General features: G+C 53.7%; 6 protein-coding genes across 6 annotated transcripts; 2 read left to right on the top strand and 4 right to left on the bottom strand.

Annotated features, from left to right (window-relative positions):
- Positions 1-790: 790 nt before the first annotated feature.
- On the bottom strand, positions 791-1,222 carry B0H18DRAFT_983646 (uncharacterized protein). The gene is made up of 2 exons (XM_048044633.1): positions 1,193-1,222; positions 791-1,134 (listed from the first exon to the last, which is right to left on the bottom strand). Exon 2 carries the CDS (start codon positions 1,020-1,022, stop codon positions 852-854), a length of 171 nt encoding a protein of 56 aa, XP_047897863.1. The 5' UTR covers positions 1,023-1,134; positions 1,193-1,222; the 3' UTR covers positions 791-851.
- On the bottom strand, positions 1,203-1,751 carry B0H18DRAFT_983644 (uncharacterized protein). Its single transcript, XM_048044632.1, has one exon. It carries the CDS (start codon positions 1,495-1,497, stop codon positions 1,225-1,227), a length of 273 nt encoding a protein of 90 aa, XP_047897862.1. The 5' UTR covers positions 1,498-1,751; the 3' UTR covers positions 1,203-1,224.
- Positions 1,752-5,263: 3,512 nt separating this feature from the next.
- Positions 5,264-7,170, top strand: B0H18DRAFT_983638 (WD40-repeat-containing domain protein). Its single transcript, XM_048044631.1, has 8 exons — positions 5,264-5,537; positions 5,605-5,768; positions 5,822-5,948; positions 6,001-6,103; positions 6,160-6,225; positions 6,280-6,533; positions 6,588-6,607; positions 6,665-7,170. Exons 1-8 carry the CDS (start codon positions 5,288-5,290, stop codon positions 6,746-6,748), a joined length of 1,068 nt encoding a protein of 355 aa, XP_047897861.1. The 5' UTR covers positions 5,264-5,287; the 3' UTR covers positions 6,749-7,170.
- On the bottom strand, positions 6,595-11,103 carry B0H18DRAFT_644969 (rab-GTPase-TBC domain-containing protein). The gene is made up of 19 exons (XM_048038931.1): positions 10,639-11,103; positions 10,403-10,567; positions 10,077-10,342; positions 9,981-10,027; positions 9,610-9,929; positions 9,530-9,561; positions 9,404-9,475; positions 9,214-9,351; positions 9,077-9,163; positions 9,014-9,018; positions 8,902-8,962; positions 8,382-8,841; positions 8,239-8,331; positions 8,050-8,187; positions 7,827-7,999; positions 7,563-7,776; positions 7,150-7,512; positions 7,035-7,098; positions 6,595-6,978 (listed from the first exon to the last, which is right to left on the bottom strand). The coding sequence occupies exons 1-19, from the start codon at positions 10,804-10,806 to the stop codon at positions 6,953-6,955; spliced, it is 2,892 nt and encodes a 963-aa protein (XP_047897860.1). The 5' UTR covers positions 10,807-11,103; the 3' UTR covers positions 6,595-6,952.
- Positions 11,104-11,123: 20 nt separating this feature from the next.
- On the bottom strand, positions 11,124-13,108 carry B0H18DRAFT_983630 (uncharacterized protein). The gene is made up of 5 exons (XM_048044630.1): positions 12,728-13,108; positions 12,355-12,460; positions 12,217-12,292; positions 11,916-12,161; positions 11,124-11,858 (listed from the first exon to the last, which is right to left on the bottom strand). The coding sequence occupies exons 1-5, from the start codon at positions 13,077-13,079 to the stop codon at positions 11,400-11,402; spliced, it is 1,239 nt and encodes a 412-aa protein (XP_047897859.1). The 5' UTR covers positions 13,080-13,108; the 3' UTR covers positions 11,124-11,399.
- A 506-nt stretch (positions 13,109-13,614) lies between these two features.
- B0H18DRAFT_983627 (uncharacterized protein) lies at positions 13,615-14,344 on the top strand. Its single transcript, XM_048044629.1, has 6 exons — positions 13,615-13,637; positions 13,715-13,719; positions 13,770-13,797; positions 13,950-14,071; positions 14,124-14,134; positions 14,193-14,344. Exons 3-6 carry the CDS (start codon positions 13,790-13,792, stop codon positions 14,289-14,291), a joined length of 240 nt encoding a protein of 79 aa, XP_047897858.1. The 5' UTR covers positions 13,615-13,637; positions 13,715-13,719; positions 13,770-13,789; the 3' UTR covers positions 14,292-14,344.
- The last annotated feature ends 11 nt before the right edge of the window (positions 14,345-14,355 follow it).

Here is a 14,355-nt window from a genome sequence, read left to right as displayed (position 1 = left end):
AAGGACAAAGCGACGGCTGAAAAAGGCGAGGCTATGGTCAGCGCCATGCGGGCGACGGGCACGATAATAGCTGATGCGTACGATATGCCTAATTGGTCCACTCCGCGACTCACACATGGTGATGGAACGGCAAGTGGGGCACCGGAGGAGGTCAGCTTCATCAAAGTACGGTTTCCAGTGTTATGAACTTGCCTGTGGACCACGCATGCCTCCATGGGCACAGCGTGTCTACGACCCTGCATGAGGGTACTGTATGTAACAGCGCATAAGACCGACATAGAGGGCATAGATGCAGAAGCTCTGTGGTATATCGAGGCCAAAGGTTTCGTCGTCAGGAATCCAGAATCCAGAGCCTTACACTAGGCCGTATTCGCGGCGCATCGTGTATCGCATCATAAGAAAGATCCGCCATTACATCAACGAATGATTCTCTGCGTTGGATTCCCTGCTATTTTGGACAACCGAGTACGTTGAGGTCGAGGCCTGAAGTTCTTGAGAGCCTCAGACACCGCTATCCAATCAATGAACTTCAAGGTGCATGTACCTGGGTATCTTGCGCGATGCAAACGTCGTATCGAATCAACAAGATCCAGCAGCTTATGCCTGTTGTTTAGGGAGCAGGGAACAGTCATGATTGAACTGTGTCGCAGTAAATGAGCCGCCGGCGCCAGTGCGAAGGCGACCAACTTGACTTTGGAAGCGGTGGCGGCGTTGTGGCAGAATCGGATCTCGATCATCGTTGACGCGCACCGCCGTGGCGTCGACCGTCGTTCCGATCACTCGTTCAGAATTGGGAATAAAAAGTTGCGTGGGGAGGTCTGGCATGCCTGCATACCATAGCCTTGTCTAAATTACAAGCAAACTCTCCACCACCTTCTGGCCGACCTCATAGCCAATCCAACTGCCAGATGATTTACTCCCCACAGCTCGCGTTCAGTGGCGGGCATTGGGACAACCGGATGCTCTATGGCGCGCCAAGGCGGCCTTCGTAGAGAACGCAGCGAAGCATCTCGGACACTCATATGGTTTGGTGTCAGACACCCGGCGATCCAGGGCGCGCGCCTTTGTCTCTGTCAATGCCGCATCTGCTGATTCTGCTCTCGCAGCGATATACCACTCTCGTGCGGCATGGATCTATGGTACATGCATCAACATTGACGCGATCTGATCAGGAACAGTGCGGGGTACTTACAGCGACCGCCTTCTTGCATTGAGTCGCAGATGTCACGAGCCTCCCAGCGTGACTGTCCTTCGAGGCACAGCTTTGCGTGTCAAGGGAGAACCCACATCGACTCGCGTGGACTGCAATGGCAGGGATTGTGAATGGCAGACTTCGGGCAACCAAAAGAGTGACGAACCACAAGAGTCGCAATCCGCCAGGCTTGCGCAGGCGTCGGCATCGTTTCGGGAGGGCGTAAGCGGGACGGCCTGCGCGAAGTTGAAGAAGACAGTGCAAAGGAGAGCGAGGGTAGCGAGGAGAGCGGCGGTAAGTTGCATGGCGAATAAACGGGATTGATCGTTACGTTCGTGCGATAAGAGGGAGGACTGTGAGGTTAATAAGGATGGATGGGTGGTTGAATGTACGTTAGAGTAAGGCTGCACGCGTGAAAGAGGACCGGCCTGACTTTGAACAGACCTGCATCCTGCCTTTTATACGTCTGACAACCGTCAGCCTTGACACGCGAGCGTTGGTAGACAGCCCATGCGCGTTCAACCAAATGTGCTCGGTCAGCTCTCCAGGTGAGCGGCGGAACACTACAAAGCACCAGAACAGCGCCCCGGCTGATTTTGATGATACGCGATGCGCAGGGTCATCCAGTGCTGCACATGCAACATGTGAATCGAAATAGCACGGCACACAGACGAGGAGCAGTCACCTTGACCGCCCAGAGGTTTGAATCAGCCTTGCTTTGGAATAAGGATGAACATAAGACGTATCGAGTGAACAGGCGGTTCAGATCGTATCTTGTCTACAATGTCTCTCCTGTCTGCCTGCGCTCTAGGGTTGATCAGCGTAATCGTGGCATGCGTCCGATTCGGCTGCTGCGCTGCACCATTATAGCCCACGTCCACCATGTTCGCCGCATGCAGACGTTTCAAGAAGTCAACAGCCGTCTTCTTGAACCCGCGCCCACCACAGCATCCCGTATTTTACCCAGGCGAGCACGTCGGCTGCTGTGGGGCTGCACCTTTGAAGCCGCATTCACCGCGCCCAAACGTTCAGGAGGCCCTCCTTGATCTATGTAACACTCGCCGAAGCATCGTGTAACAGTGTCCGAGCACCCCGAAGAACTTCAAGAAGGCATCGGACGGTGGGCCACCGCATCCGAGTCATTCCAAAGGCACAACTGCTTACTATAGGGCGATCCCGATCAGCAGACGGGGAGTGCGATGTGAATGACTGTTGTATTTGTAGGACGCCACTCGGGGCTCAGAAGTGTTCCATCGCACCTTCTGCTACGACCATTCGGCTTTGCGTGACTTCCACAGAGTGAGAGGCTACATTGGATCGTGTATGGTCAGTATGTTGACGGCCCGCTTTGTCTAGCGAAAAAGACCTACCATCCGCCTCCCTGTCTCCCTCGACGGCGACATAGAGGCATTCTACGTCCATCAGGCGTATGTACTCACCTTCGGCAAGACCAGCGTCGATATCTGGCGCGCGGGAGGCCCACACGGGGGTCTCGAGCACGTAGCGCACCTCGCCCATTTTGTACAACCTCCACCGTATCACCTTGACCCTGTTTTCGACACCGACCGTAACCTCATCGTCAATGCCGATTCAGATCAGGAATGTCCCGCCCTCGCTCCTCGTGTTTAGCCTCGTCGACGGTCAGCTCATCCGCAGGCTCGAGCTGCCAGTGTACGGCACCTTGGCCGAGTATTACCTGTGGTACGCTGACGGCAAGGTCGTTGTCGCCATAGTAAGTAGAAGCCTACCTCACTATGGCCTTGCTCTGCGACATCCTCTGGAACGGCCGGGTCCCCGGCCGGGTCACCCTCCCCTCACGTCTCAGTCCAGGGCGCGCGACTCGCGTCTCAGGGCGCGCGACTCGCGGCGCGAGGCGAAGCGACTGCAATGAACACGAACGGAGGCGTGCTGCTTCCCGTCCACATCAAGCCCAACGGCGATATCATCGCGACGTCGTCCGAGGCGTGGAAAGACAATGTGGAGGTCTTGCGCTGGCGCGAGGCCGACTTTCAATCATGCACCGTCGACTTACTAAAGCTGACTCTGTTGAGGCGATTCCTGGAGCATGGCTCCCCGAGACTCGAGTAGACGGCCGAGGCGTACTCAGCAAATAACGGTCAACTTGCCACACGCCGGCGCATCGGCCCGGTAATGGCCACCATGACTGGCCGGGTTCTTCTCAGTGCCCCTCGAGAGCACTCTGCTCAACTTGCTGCGGTACGAGCATGCGTTCTCGACTCGTCAAACATCTAACACGCTCAAAGCTCTTGAATTGAAATCTCAGGCCAAGCGTTCGAGTGAGGCGAGGCACATTATACCCAAGCATCGAACTAGTCTATTATACACTGGCACTGCCAGTGACTCCATGGACGGGATGCGAAGACTACATATATCTCCTTAATCATGGTGCATTGGACTAAGACGTGTGAATATCATCGAATACATTAAAATGGGAAATAATATCGCTACAAGGACAAATCTGATTATAATACAAAGCAGCAGACAGAGGACCAGTGCGACGGGCACTTCAAGGAGGCACCGAGTAAGCGAGCTGTCACCACGGCGGCATCACAGACTTGTCAAGGACAAGGTAGACAGTCTATGATGCCCCTGAAAAAGACTTTCAGTACATCAATCTAATTGTATGGCTCGACCGTAAACTCACCTATAACCACGCAGGCCTCAATGGGTCTTCACGTGTCGTCTGTACGTGTCTTCCCGAGAAAACGACATACCACACACGGGACAAGTCCACTGAGTCTCTGGGAGGGACACCAGCGGTACGGGAGTTGCCATTGGTTGACTCGGAAGAGGTCCGATTGTACCGTCATTGAGGGCGGCGAACGGCGACATGTAGTAGGTTTGTTGAGCGACATCTTCGTTGCCATGGGTCCTGAGGAGCAATGATTCAATTGTCCAGTTTTCTCGCAGGTCTTGCACCACGCCAGGTATTGCACAGGCTTCGCCCTTCGTCATGCGGAAAGGCATCTTGAGTCAGTTGTATAAGCCTTGGGTTATGAGGTTTGGGGCTTCGAGTCTGGTCGAGTTGCTGAGGGCCATGGCGAATGCTAGTGCTTTTATAGGCCGAGTTCACGACTGTGCATGCCCGTCGACGACCCTGCTGTGCATGAGGAAGAATGCATCGTGCGGAGTCATGGACACTGGAAGGTGCTCACATCTGCACTGACGCCCTGCTGCGGAACCCATGTTGGTGGGATCGCGCGACGGGCATTTGCCTTTACGGGCTTAGACAAAAATCAGCTATATAGCAATGAAGGTAGGTGAATGTGGGGCTACTCAGCAGGCTCGACATACCGGATTCGACGTACGTAGTAGTTGTGGCGTTTCGAAATTGACCTAGTAAGTAGTTGCATCGGAAACCCGGATCAACCTTCACGGTGCCTGTTGCAGTCGTCCGTCAAACTATGCCATTCACGTCAGTCCACCAGGCTTCCAGGGCCCCGAAGCAGAAGCGCGCAATGTCCAACAAGCTTTCATCTAGCGAGATCTGCGACTCAGTTCATCTTGAGTCGCAACGGCGGCGACAATAGTACTTCATCTACCCTGCAAAACGATGCAAAAGTTGAACTACTGAGACTGATACTCAGCAAAAGCACGGGAGACGTTTTGGGCTCAACGGCAACTTGAAGGCTCATACTTACGCGTCCTTAGTGTCCGCATTATCGCAGGCCTGCTTGATTTATGTGACTTATATATCCGTCATAGACATCTTCGTGACATCCGAATCATTTCATACCTGATTAGAAGGGAGCAGGGCACGGATCTTCAAATTAATACGGGTAGTACGCTACTAGAGTTGCGAAGAATCACATACCAAGCTCATCGTCAGGCATATAAGTCAGACAGACATCGAAGCCTTCACTGGCCACTCTCGGAAAGGCACTGGATTCAACGACCTCATACAAATACATTCGGGTACAGCATGTGCTCGCATCTGCCAAGAGCCGTAGTCAACGAATGGTCGCTACTTACCTGGTCGCTACTACCCAAACGGGTTGCTGTTTGTTTGTATCTGTTAAGTTCAGAAGGCGTAGCCTTTTCCGGAGTGCTACCACCTCCCACGTGCTCTCATCAATGGATCCCCTAAAAGGACTGGATGAGTCGTCCACGGACGACGATGCTGCATCGCAAACTACCGAAGATGACCCCCAAGTGCCTGAAAGGCAGGACCCGGCCCCGCCACCAGCCCCCCCTCCGTCTGCGCCCGCAGCTGGCAGCGCTCGCGAACGTCCGCATTATGAGCTGCGCCACACTATGCGGGGACATACATCGTCAATCTCTGCCGTTAAGTTTAGCCCTGACGGGACATTCCTAGCATCTTGCAGTAGGTTTCTCCAATTATAACTGATTGAGACCATCTGGGACCGTGCTGAGTCAAACTTATGTTGCAGGCAACGATAAAGCGGTGAAGATCTGGTCACCCTTCACTGGAGAACTCATCCGGAATCTAAATGGCCATACAAAAGGCCTTTCTGACATATCATGGTCCGCTGATAGCGTATACCTTGCCTCTGCTTCCGACGACCAAACAATCCGCATTTGGGACGTTGATTCTGTGCGTGGACGTAATTCGTTGGTCAACGTCTCATACTCAAGTCATGCTCACAGGGGTTGACAACGAGGACCTTGAGAGGGCACTCTAGTTTCGTCTTCTGTGTGAACTATAACACGTCGTCAACGTTGCTTGTTTCCGGAGGCTGCGAAGGCGACGTGAGAATTTGGACCATGCCGAAAGGTATGCTGGCACTCTCCTCTGTAGGTATCGCTAAGGCGAACATTATCTACAGGAAAATGCGTCAAAACTATACATGCACACTTAGACTATGTGACTGCTGTACACTTCAGCAGAGACGCAAGTCACATCGTATCATGCGCTTTGGACGGCTTGATGTGAGCTTGAACAGGCAATCGTTCTTGTATGAGTGTTTGACCATAGAGTTTCGTAGCCGAATCTGGGACGCCGATACCGGTCAATGTCTCAAGACCCTCGCCGAAGGACATGACGCAATATGGTAAAGTCTTCATTTATGCTTGACTGACAATATCCCTGTTGAACGCTTCTACAGTCAGCACGTACAATTTTCACCGAATTCAAAATACATCCTATCGACTGCGCATGACAGCGCTATTCGCCTATGGGACTACCAGACGTCACGTTGTCTTAAGACGTATATGGGACACAAAAACGAAAAATACTGCATTGCGGCGTGCTTCAGCGTAACCGGCGGCAAGTGGATCGTCTCTGGCAGCGAAGACAACAAAGCCTATCTCTGGGACCTACAAAGCCGGGAGGTCGTCCAGGTGCTCGAAGGGCATACAGGTTAGTTTCGTGGAAATAAACGCACAGCAGCTACTGATGACCAGTTGCCCATAGATGTCGTGGTCGCCGTTGCTGTGAGCCCTTGACAACCTTGTTTACCACGTATGTATCACTAACGTGCGGTCCCGCAGACTCACCCTCAGCAGAACATGATTGCATCAGCATCTATGGAATCCGACCTCACCGTCCGGATCTGGACTGACCGCAGGACCTAAACGTCCACCATTTCGATCGAGCTATATTGCGCTCTGTGAAGTTAGTCGCTCCCCGTGCTTTGTGGATTGTATAACAATAGTGTAATATGCATTGATGTCTGTTATGAACGCCTGTAGATACTGTTACAACCTGTAAAGCTATATAGCATGTGGAAAAGCGACAAGACGATGTTCGAGACGAGTCCGGGGACAGCGGACAGCCTATCATACTGGTTCTGCGTTGATGAGATCTAGCAAGAGGGTGGGTATTAGATCTGAACTCATGGGCAGCCCAAGTGATACGGACCTTTAGCTAGCTCTCTGTCAGCATCGGTAAGGCCTGTATCATGCTCCTCAAGGAAAGCATCGACCTAATGCACAATTGAGCACTCCATCACTGTACATAAGTCTAGGCGACTCACTTCATCCATGACACCGTCATCCTCCACTCCGCTTTCATCATCCGTGTCCTCTTCGTCGTCCTTCGCATCGTCGATGGCGAACGGCGTACGCTCCATGTACGCCGCTGCGTTCGCGGCAGCCTGCAACATACTCGGCATGGGTGAGTACTCAGCAGACGTCAGCTTCGATTTGGGCGTAGGAGTATCCACGGTAAGGAGGGAGGACGAAGTAGAGACAGAGGGCGTGGCAAGATCCGAATCCGAAGCCCCGTTATTGAGACTCGTTTGAGATGTTGAGTGACGCATCGTCGGGGTAAGGAGGGATTCACGAGCCTTCGGCTCCTCCAGCGAGGTGATCTTGCCGATGGCCGGGCGATGATACACCTGTGGGCCATTAGTCTTTGACTGACATGAGATAGCATGACACGACCAACCTGGTGCTTGCCGATCGTCCGACCGATCTGGTCGGTGACGATGTTGAAGAACTTGCGGTTGTCATCTGATGCGATGTTGGACCAGAGAGACCCGAGCACTGAAGGATTTGATGATGGCAAGTCCAATGGAACAGGCTCAAGCCTGAAGGTGGAGTCAAAGTCGGTCTCGAAGAACGACTCTAGAATCTCGTCCGCGAGAACCACCATACGGAATCTACACCAAGCGTTAGTACATCGTCACGATGGGCAGACAACAAAACTGACGTCGCCAGGTTCATGTAGGGCTGATTGGACTCTATTTGTGGTGGAGGCGAGTCATTGTTGGGTTCCGCACCATCCTGTCGGGGGAGGAGAGCGTCGCCGTACTCGAAGGCATTCGACATAAAGCGGCTGACGGCTCCTAAGTATGCATCGCCAACTTCAAACCGGAAGATGAACTGCGAAAGGCCGATGAGCGGACAAGAGTCAACGAGAAGGTCATACTTACTAGGAGAGACTCGGACAGCGTCAGCACTTCGTCTTTGGTCAAGTACCCATCCTTGTTCTTGTCATGCAGATTGAAGAACCACTCGATGTTTTCCATGAGATCGTTGAACATGACACCGTCCAAGCCATTGACGAGGTCCTACGCTGACAATCAAAACGATGCAGGCGAAACCCATGTCGGAGAGCTCACCTGGAAGGAGAGTGCGCCTCGGTAGGATGTGTCCCAGAAGAAGAATAAGCGGTCGATGAGCTCATGGTCTGCGACGTCGCGCTCTATTCTTGACTGTGGACGGGTCAGGTCTAGGACACACAACGCGACTGTCCATCACGTACCGACACGCCATTCGTGACAACCCTTTCATCTCTGGCCCACGTACAGATCTCACTGAGGAACACCTTGAATGTCCGAAGACCGATGCGTGTCTCAGGCCGTTCTTCGGAGCCATCCTTTGTTGTCAAGAGCGCTGGAGTAGGGAAAACCGTTGCCGGTGGAGGGATCACACAGATGGCCTTGAAGAGAGCATCGTAGATCAATCCCGCCTGCTCCTTCGTGAAGCGAGCCAGCGTCTTGAGGTTCCGGACCGCGGAGCGTTTGGAGAACGACTCGATGCTGTTCACGATTTCTGATCGATACCTTCGTCGTTCCGCGACGATAGTGTCGTCAGTAATCACCGCGAACTCTCGGAATGACACGAGCAGGAGCTCCTGGAACCTCGTGATGGCGCGAGCACGAGGGTCAGACGACTCAGGATGCGCTGATTCGCCGAGCTTCGAAAAGTATTCGCGCATCAGTCTGCGCGAAAAATTAGATCTCGCCACGAATGACGATGCTTGCCATCCGGTCGTAACTCACTGGATGAAACCACCGTCATCCTGGATCTGCAATAGCTCTTCTCCGTTGATCTTCAATATCGCTGATCTGCAGTATCAATACGCTGCAGGAGCTACTGTGAGATGCAACTGACCAAGTCTGAATTAGCAGTCGTGATCAGCGATTCACAGAATTCACGAAAGGACATGGTACATACCCCACTTGGAACAGCACTTTCGGGCCCATGCAGAAGAAGCAGTCAATGATCCGGAAGGCGAAGACCATGGGCATGCTGTTGATGAACCTGGATGTTGTTAAATGTATGAGTTCTCTACTGCATGGACATTGTCTTACAAACTGAGGAACCACGGCAAAGACGCAACCGAGAGCTGTACATCGACTTGTTGGAAGTGGTCGTACAGAATTGGAAGGCATCGGTGGACAAGCGCTTCAAACACCCGTTGGTCAAGCAAGGTGCCATGCATGGATGGGCTGGGAATTGCATAAGCAGCAGGTCGAGCGTGGGGACCATCCGCTGACAGACCTGTAGTAACCCGGCAGAAGACGGTCGCAAATAACCTCTAGTAGCCAAAACGCTTGCTCCTCCGACATGTAACTGCCCCACTGTGTTCGCTGTGAGTTTCTCATACACGCGTTTTGGCGGACTTACATCAAGATCGCTGCAGCGAGGATGTTCATGGCCTGTTGACAATGAGTATCTAGAAGACGAAACGCGACTATTTGAGTTACCTGGCAGTATCCAGTCTCTGGGTTCCTGAAGGAGTAGGCTTGTAGCACTCTTCGTAGAGACGAAATACCCTCCTCGGACTGGTACGCTGAGTACTCAGGAAGACTTCGGTGCAAGTCTTTCTCGATCTCCTCCGTCGCAGTATTTGTCCTCCCCTCGTTCTCTTTGAGAATCTGTTCGTAATACCCCGGATTCTCGTATCGGAGGTACAAGGAGCCTACGAGTGTCTCCCACATCTCTCCTCTTAACCTGTTGGGTAAGCCGACCTGTACGAGGCGTGTACATTGGGCATAACGGAAGAGGGTCAGATTCCGACCATGGGCTGGAGGTGGAGTATTGGCACGAGCGACTTGTCATAATTGTGTCCACTCACACTTCAGGTAGGTTGTCCACAGCTTGGTTTTGGAAGCCTCGCGCAGTCTATATCGCGCTAAGCGAGTGTCTTGACAAGCTTTAACAGAAAACTCACTTCTTTGGGTCACCGGGGAACTTGAACTTCAAGCCTAACCCTCCAAGATACGCCGAATCGTTAATAGAGGAGTTGTCGTCCGTCTTCGCCGCTTCTGCCTCCTTCTCCTCGCTCTCTGCGGATGCCACGAGCACCTCTGAGTAGCATACCTTCACAAACGGCTTCACCGTCTTCATGCGGCCCCGCTGCAACTCGACTTTGAGCGCGTCACGGAGCAAGGAGCAGAAGAGATCGGCGGTAGGTCGTAATGATGTAATGTGGATCACCTGGAAGACCACGTCCCCTTCAGCACATGGGTCCCAGCTTTGTACATGGAAGATACGTACGAATTTCATGCCATGATACAATGACAAGCTCAAGGCGTACACCCCGGCACGAGCATTAAGCCTCTCGACCCTGCGAATGGTACCTAGCGGGATCGTGAACCGCGCGCTCTTGCGGTCCGACGAGCAGAAGGCCAAGTATGGCGGCAGCAGATGCAGTTTCCCCGCCTAGTGTCACAACGCCGCGCCAAAGTGAATCGGGATGAGAGAGCGCGCCGGCCAAAGCGAGTACCACTCACGAACACCTCCTCGCCCGACAGGACGAGCGACGCCTGGCACTCCATCTTCTCCAACTCTACATCCTTCTCGCCCAGCGGCTTGTCCGGTGGAAGCGCGAAGAACAGCTGCGTCTGCTGGTCCTTCGTCGGCTCCTTGAAGTTGCGCAGCTGAGTAGATATGGTCGACATGGTGGGTGACTCCGCGGCTCAAGCCGGCAGCACCTAGACGTCTGCCCCTCTGCAGCTCGTCTTAAGGATCACACTGACGTGGATAGGACCCAGAGAACGGTTGATAGCGTTGACGAAATCGGTGAGGACGGGGTAGGCAGTGGACGTCCAGCGGCTATCTGGGGCTATACGAGCGCGCCGCGGCGGCGTTCGACACGGTCACGGCCTTCGGTACACCGTACAGACCAGCTGTTTCTCAAACGCGATGATCAGTCAGCAGCGAAAGCCCGCACCTGGCCCGCACTCTCGAGACTCACAGTTCGTGTCACACGCGCTCAGCTGTCTTCCGAATGACTATATTTCTATTCAAACTTTGCAGAACAGGCAGTACACAATGAAGTTCAAGTGACAATTGGAACGACGAGAGCCCAATATGTGCGAAGTAGAAGGGGAATGCTATGCGGGGTGCTACAATGATAGATAACAGTTTCAGGTTCGAAGTAAAGCTGCGAGAATGCAATGCGTTAGGTACAATAATAATACAGAGCGTTAAAGGTTAACATTTCGGTCATGTCTAGTCGTGCGGGCTGCAACTCTGAAGCAGTCGGAGTGTGTCAAGGATAGTCTTGCCTGCGAAGCTGACGCGCACGCTCCATGGCTTCCCTAAGCTCGGGGGTCTGCCACTGCGACTCGTCCTCGATGAAACTGCGGCTGGCAAAAGCGTCTGGCTCCGCCGACACGTCACGACCATGACGGCGCGGCGAGCTTTGAATGGACATGCTTGAAGAGCCGTTGTATGAGGGAGCGAGGTCGAATGTAGTGCGTCGGGGTGAGGCGCTAGGGAACGGGGAGCCGCGACGAGAGGTCGAGTAGGGCGGGGGACTGGCATTCCATCTGCGCCTGCTTGTCCGTGTAGAAGAGGCGACACTGTGACCGTCGTCTTCTTCGATCCATCCGTCGCCACCGTCATCTTCTTCGTCTTCTTGTGCCTCGCTCATGACGACGACTTCCTTGCCAAGAGCACGCTGACCCTCCGCAATGAGGGCTGCAAGTCGGCCTCCCATCCAAGACATCTGAAATAGAGAGTTTAAATGTCTTGCCACAATACATTCAACGACGGAAAGCCGTACCTGGTCGTCCGCTTCGCCTTCTTCAGGCTCAACAGGTGCTGGTGCGCCGAAGTTGAACTCCGGAGGAATGGGCGCACGCGCAGCAGTCGAAGTGTGAGAAGAGATAGAGCTGGGACCTGCTCTAGGGCCGACTTTGCGATGCCGATGTGTCCGTCGGCCAGCAACATGACGACTCTTTCGGGAGGAGCGGGGTGTAGGAGGGGTGACTTGAGTGACCGGTACAGGAGAAGCATGGAACTGATTGGGCTGAGAGTGCAGTCAGCACTAACGATGGATTCGGCTCACATACTTTTTGACGTACCTTTGGTGGTAGCCATTCACCTTGTTCGTATGGAGGAGGAAGGAGTGATTCGGGTGCCTTGCCCCGATCTCTCCAACTATGAGTTCGAAGACGTCAGACCGACATTTTCACACCTAACAATATCTTCAGAAGACTCACAGGCGATACACGGTAAGGCCTACGGCAGTCCCTATGAGGGCTGCACTCAACGCAGTTGAGACGATGGAACCAGCAAGCGTGCGCCGGCGCTTGGGCGGAGGCAAGTCTATCGATACATGAAAAGTAAGTGTGTTGGACATGGGAGATGGCACAATGACTACGGCGAGCATTTTAAGAGACGTTGGGATGCGTGTATGCGGGCAGGATTTCATGGATGAGAGGTAGGAGCCCGCCCCTCATGAATGCCTACACGCGGACACGTGCAGGCCGCATGCCCGACGTCGAGGACTGCACGCGCCCGCATATCAGACCCGGCATGTATTCCCGCTGGAATCGTGGATGCGCACGCATACAGGACGGATCACACACTCACCTGCGACCATCTCCTCCACCCCGTCTTCACTGTAGGCGGACGCCATCTCCCTATACTTCGCAGGCGTGTCAAGGTAACCACTGGTAGACGTCGGACTCGCGATAGGGGAACTGTATTCAGGAGCCGATGGCACCCATCCTCTCTTGCGGGACAGTGGAGGCTGTAGAGATGGAGAAGGCGCACGGCGATTGACAGGAGTTATATCTCTATATCCCTGCTTGTTGCTTCCGGCGTCAAGGCTGGCTAATCTTGGCTGTGGCGGCAGAGGTTCGGGCTCTGGAGGGTTGGAAAACGGGTTGGTGAGACCAGGAACTGCGAGCGTAAAGCTAAATGAGAAAGGCATAACGGGCATTAGGGGGACGAGGTGGAGGTCGACAGCACACAACGGCACGCTTCCAGTCGCCCTCCCTCTCGACAAAACGGGCGCCTCACGTGACGACAGCCGCAACCGCTATCCGGGCGTCGTTCGATGATCCGCTGCATGCAGCATCACCACCCGGAGGAACATATCCGTCGTCGGCCCCGCTTCACAGCTTGCGACCGCCTCTGGCCCACCCACGGCCTGCCAACGACAACGGATCTGGCGAGTTTGGACTCCAGTCGAAGTGGATAGCTGCCTGTCGCCACAACGCCACTTCTGAATCTGTACCACTCACATGTCCTTGCATCATCTCATCGTCTTCAGCTCTTCGTCTGCAATGCTCGTTGAGGTCAAATATCCCACCACAGTATTTGTTTTTGATCCATCCCTTGTCACTCCGAGCGTACAATCTCTGTAGACAGTGCATTTCCGTGATGCAGCAGATGGCAAGACAGGAAAGTCAAAGGGAAGTACAGACGAGGCTGCCGTATTACTTGGCTCACCACGAAGTCCGGCATGCTCTTTACCACCCTCAACAGACACGATTCGGTTAGTGTCATCAAAAGCGTGTTGGTACGAAGCCGGCTTCTTGAGATTTGTACTAACGCTCAGCCATGAAAGGCTAGTGCCAGTGAGTTATTGCCCGTTGACGTTGAACCCAAGCGTACGCTGACAATCCAGACAGTGCCGCGTACAAGAACATGTGTAGGTACGTGTTCTCACCCGCAAGTCTTGCCCTCAGACTCGGAGCACCTTCACGAATGCGTACTGACTTAGACTAACCTGCATTGTGGTGTAGCGCGTTTGTCCGTATTACGAAGTGGCCCGTTGAATGGACCATCGTTGACGCGTTGATGACAGACTATACCAAAAGGCGTCACGGCGTTCAACGGCAATCTCCAGCGTACCCACTGACCCTGGCTCAAGAACCGCAGAGAACCCGGCTTGGTCATATTGTTTGAGACGGAGCAGGCGAAGAGACGGTACGTCCCATTCATGCCCCTCGCGACCCCGCGACTTCCACTGACATTCAAGGGTGCGATCTGGTGCGATCCTCGAGATGCAGTTGGACCGTTTGAGATTTATGACACTCCTATGTTTCAGTCAGTTCCATATTGCTATGGACCCGAAAAAAGCGGGCACAGGCGGAGGTCGTCGGACCCTTGCCTTCTCGTCGAGCGATCGGCATCCTCTGCCAGCTGACCTCTGCCGTAAATCTCCGTCTCGCTGGCCCTCGACATTCCTCGATATGGTAAAATCCTATGGG

Source organism: Fomitopsis serialis, assembly GCF_022376445.1.
Source record: "Fomitopsis serialis strain Sig1Antser10 chromosome Unknown B0H18scaffold_8, whole genome shotgun sequence".
Taxonomy (NCBI): Eukaryota; Fungi; Basidiomycota; class Agaricomycetes; order Polyporales; family Fomitopsidaceae; genus Fomitopsis; species Fomitopsis serialis.
This window is presented reverse-complemented; position numbering and strand designations above follow the sequence as displayed.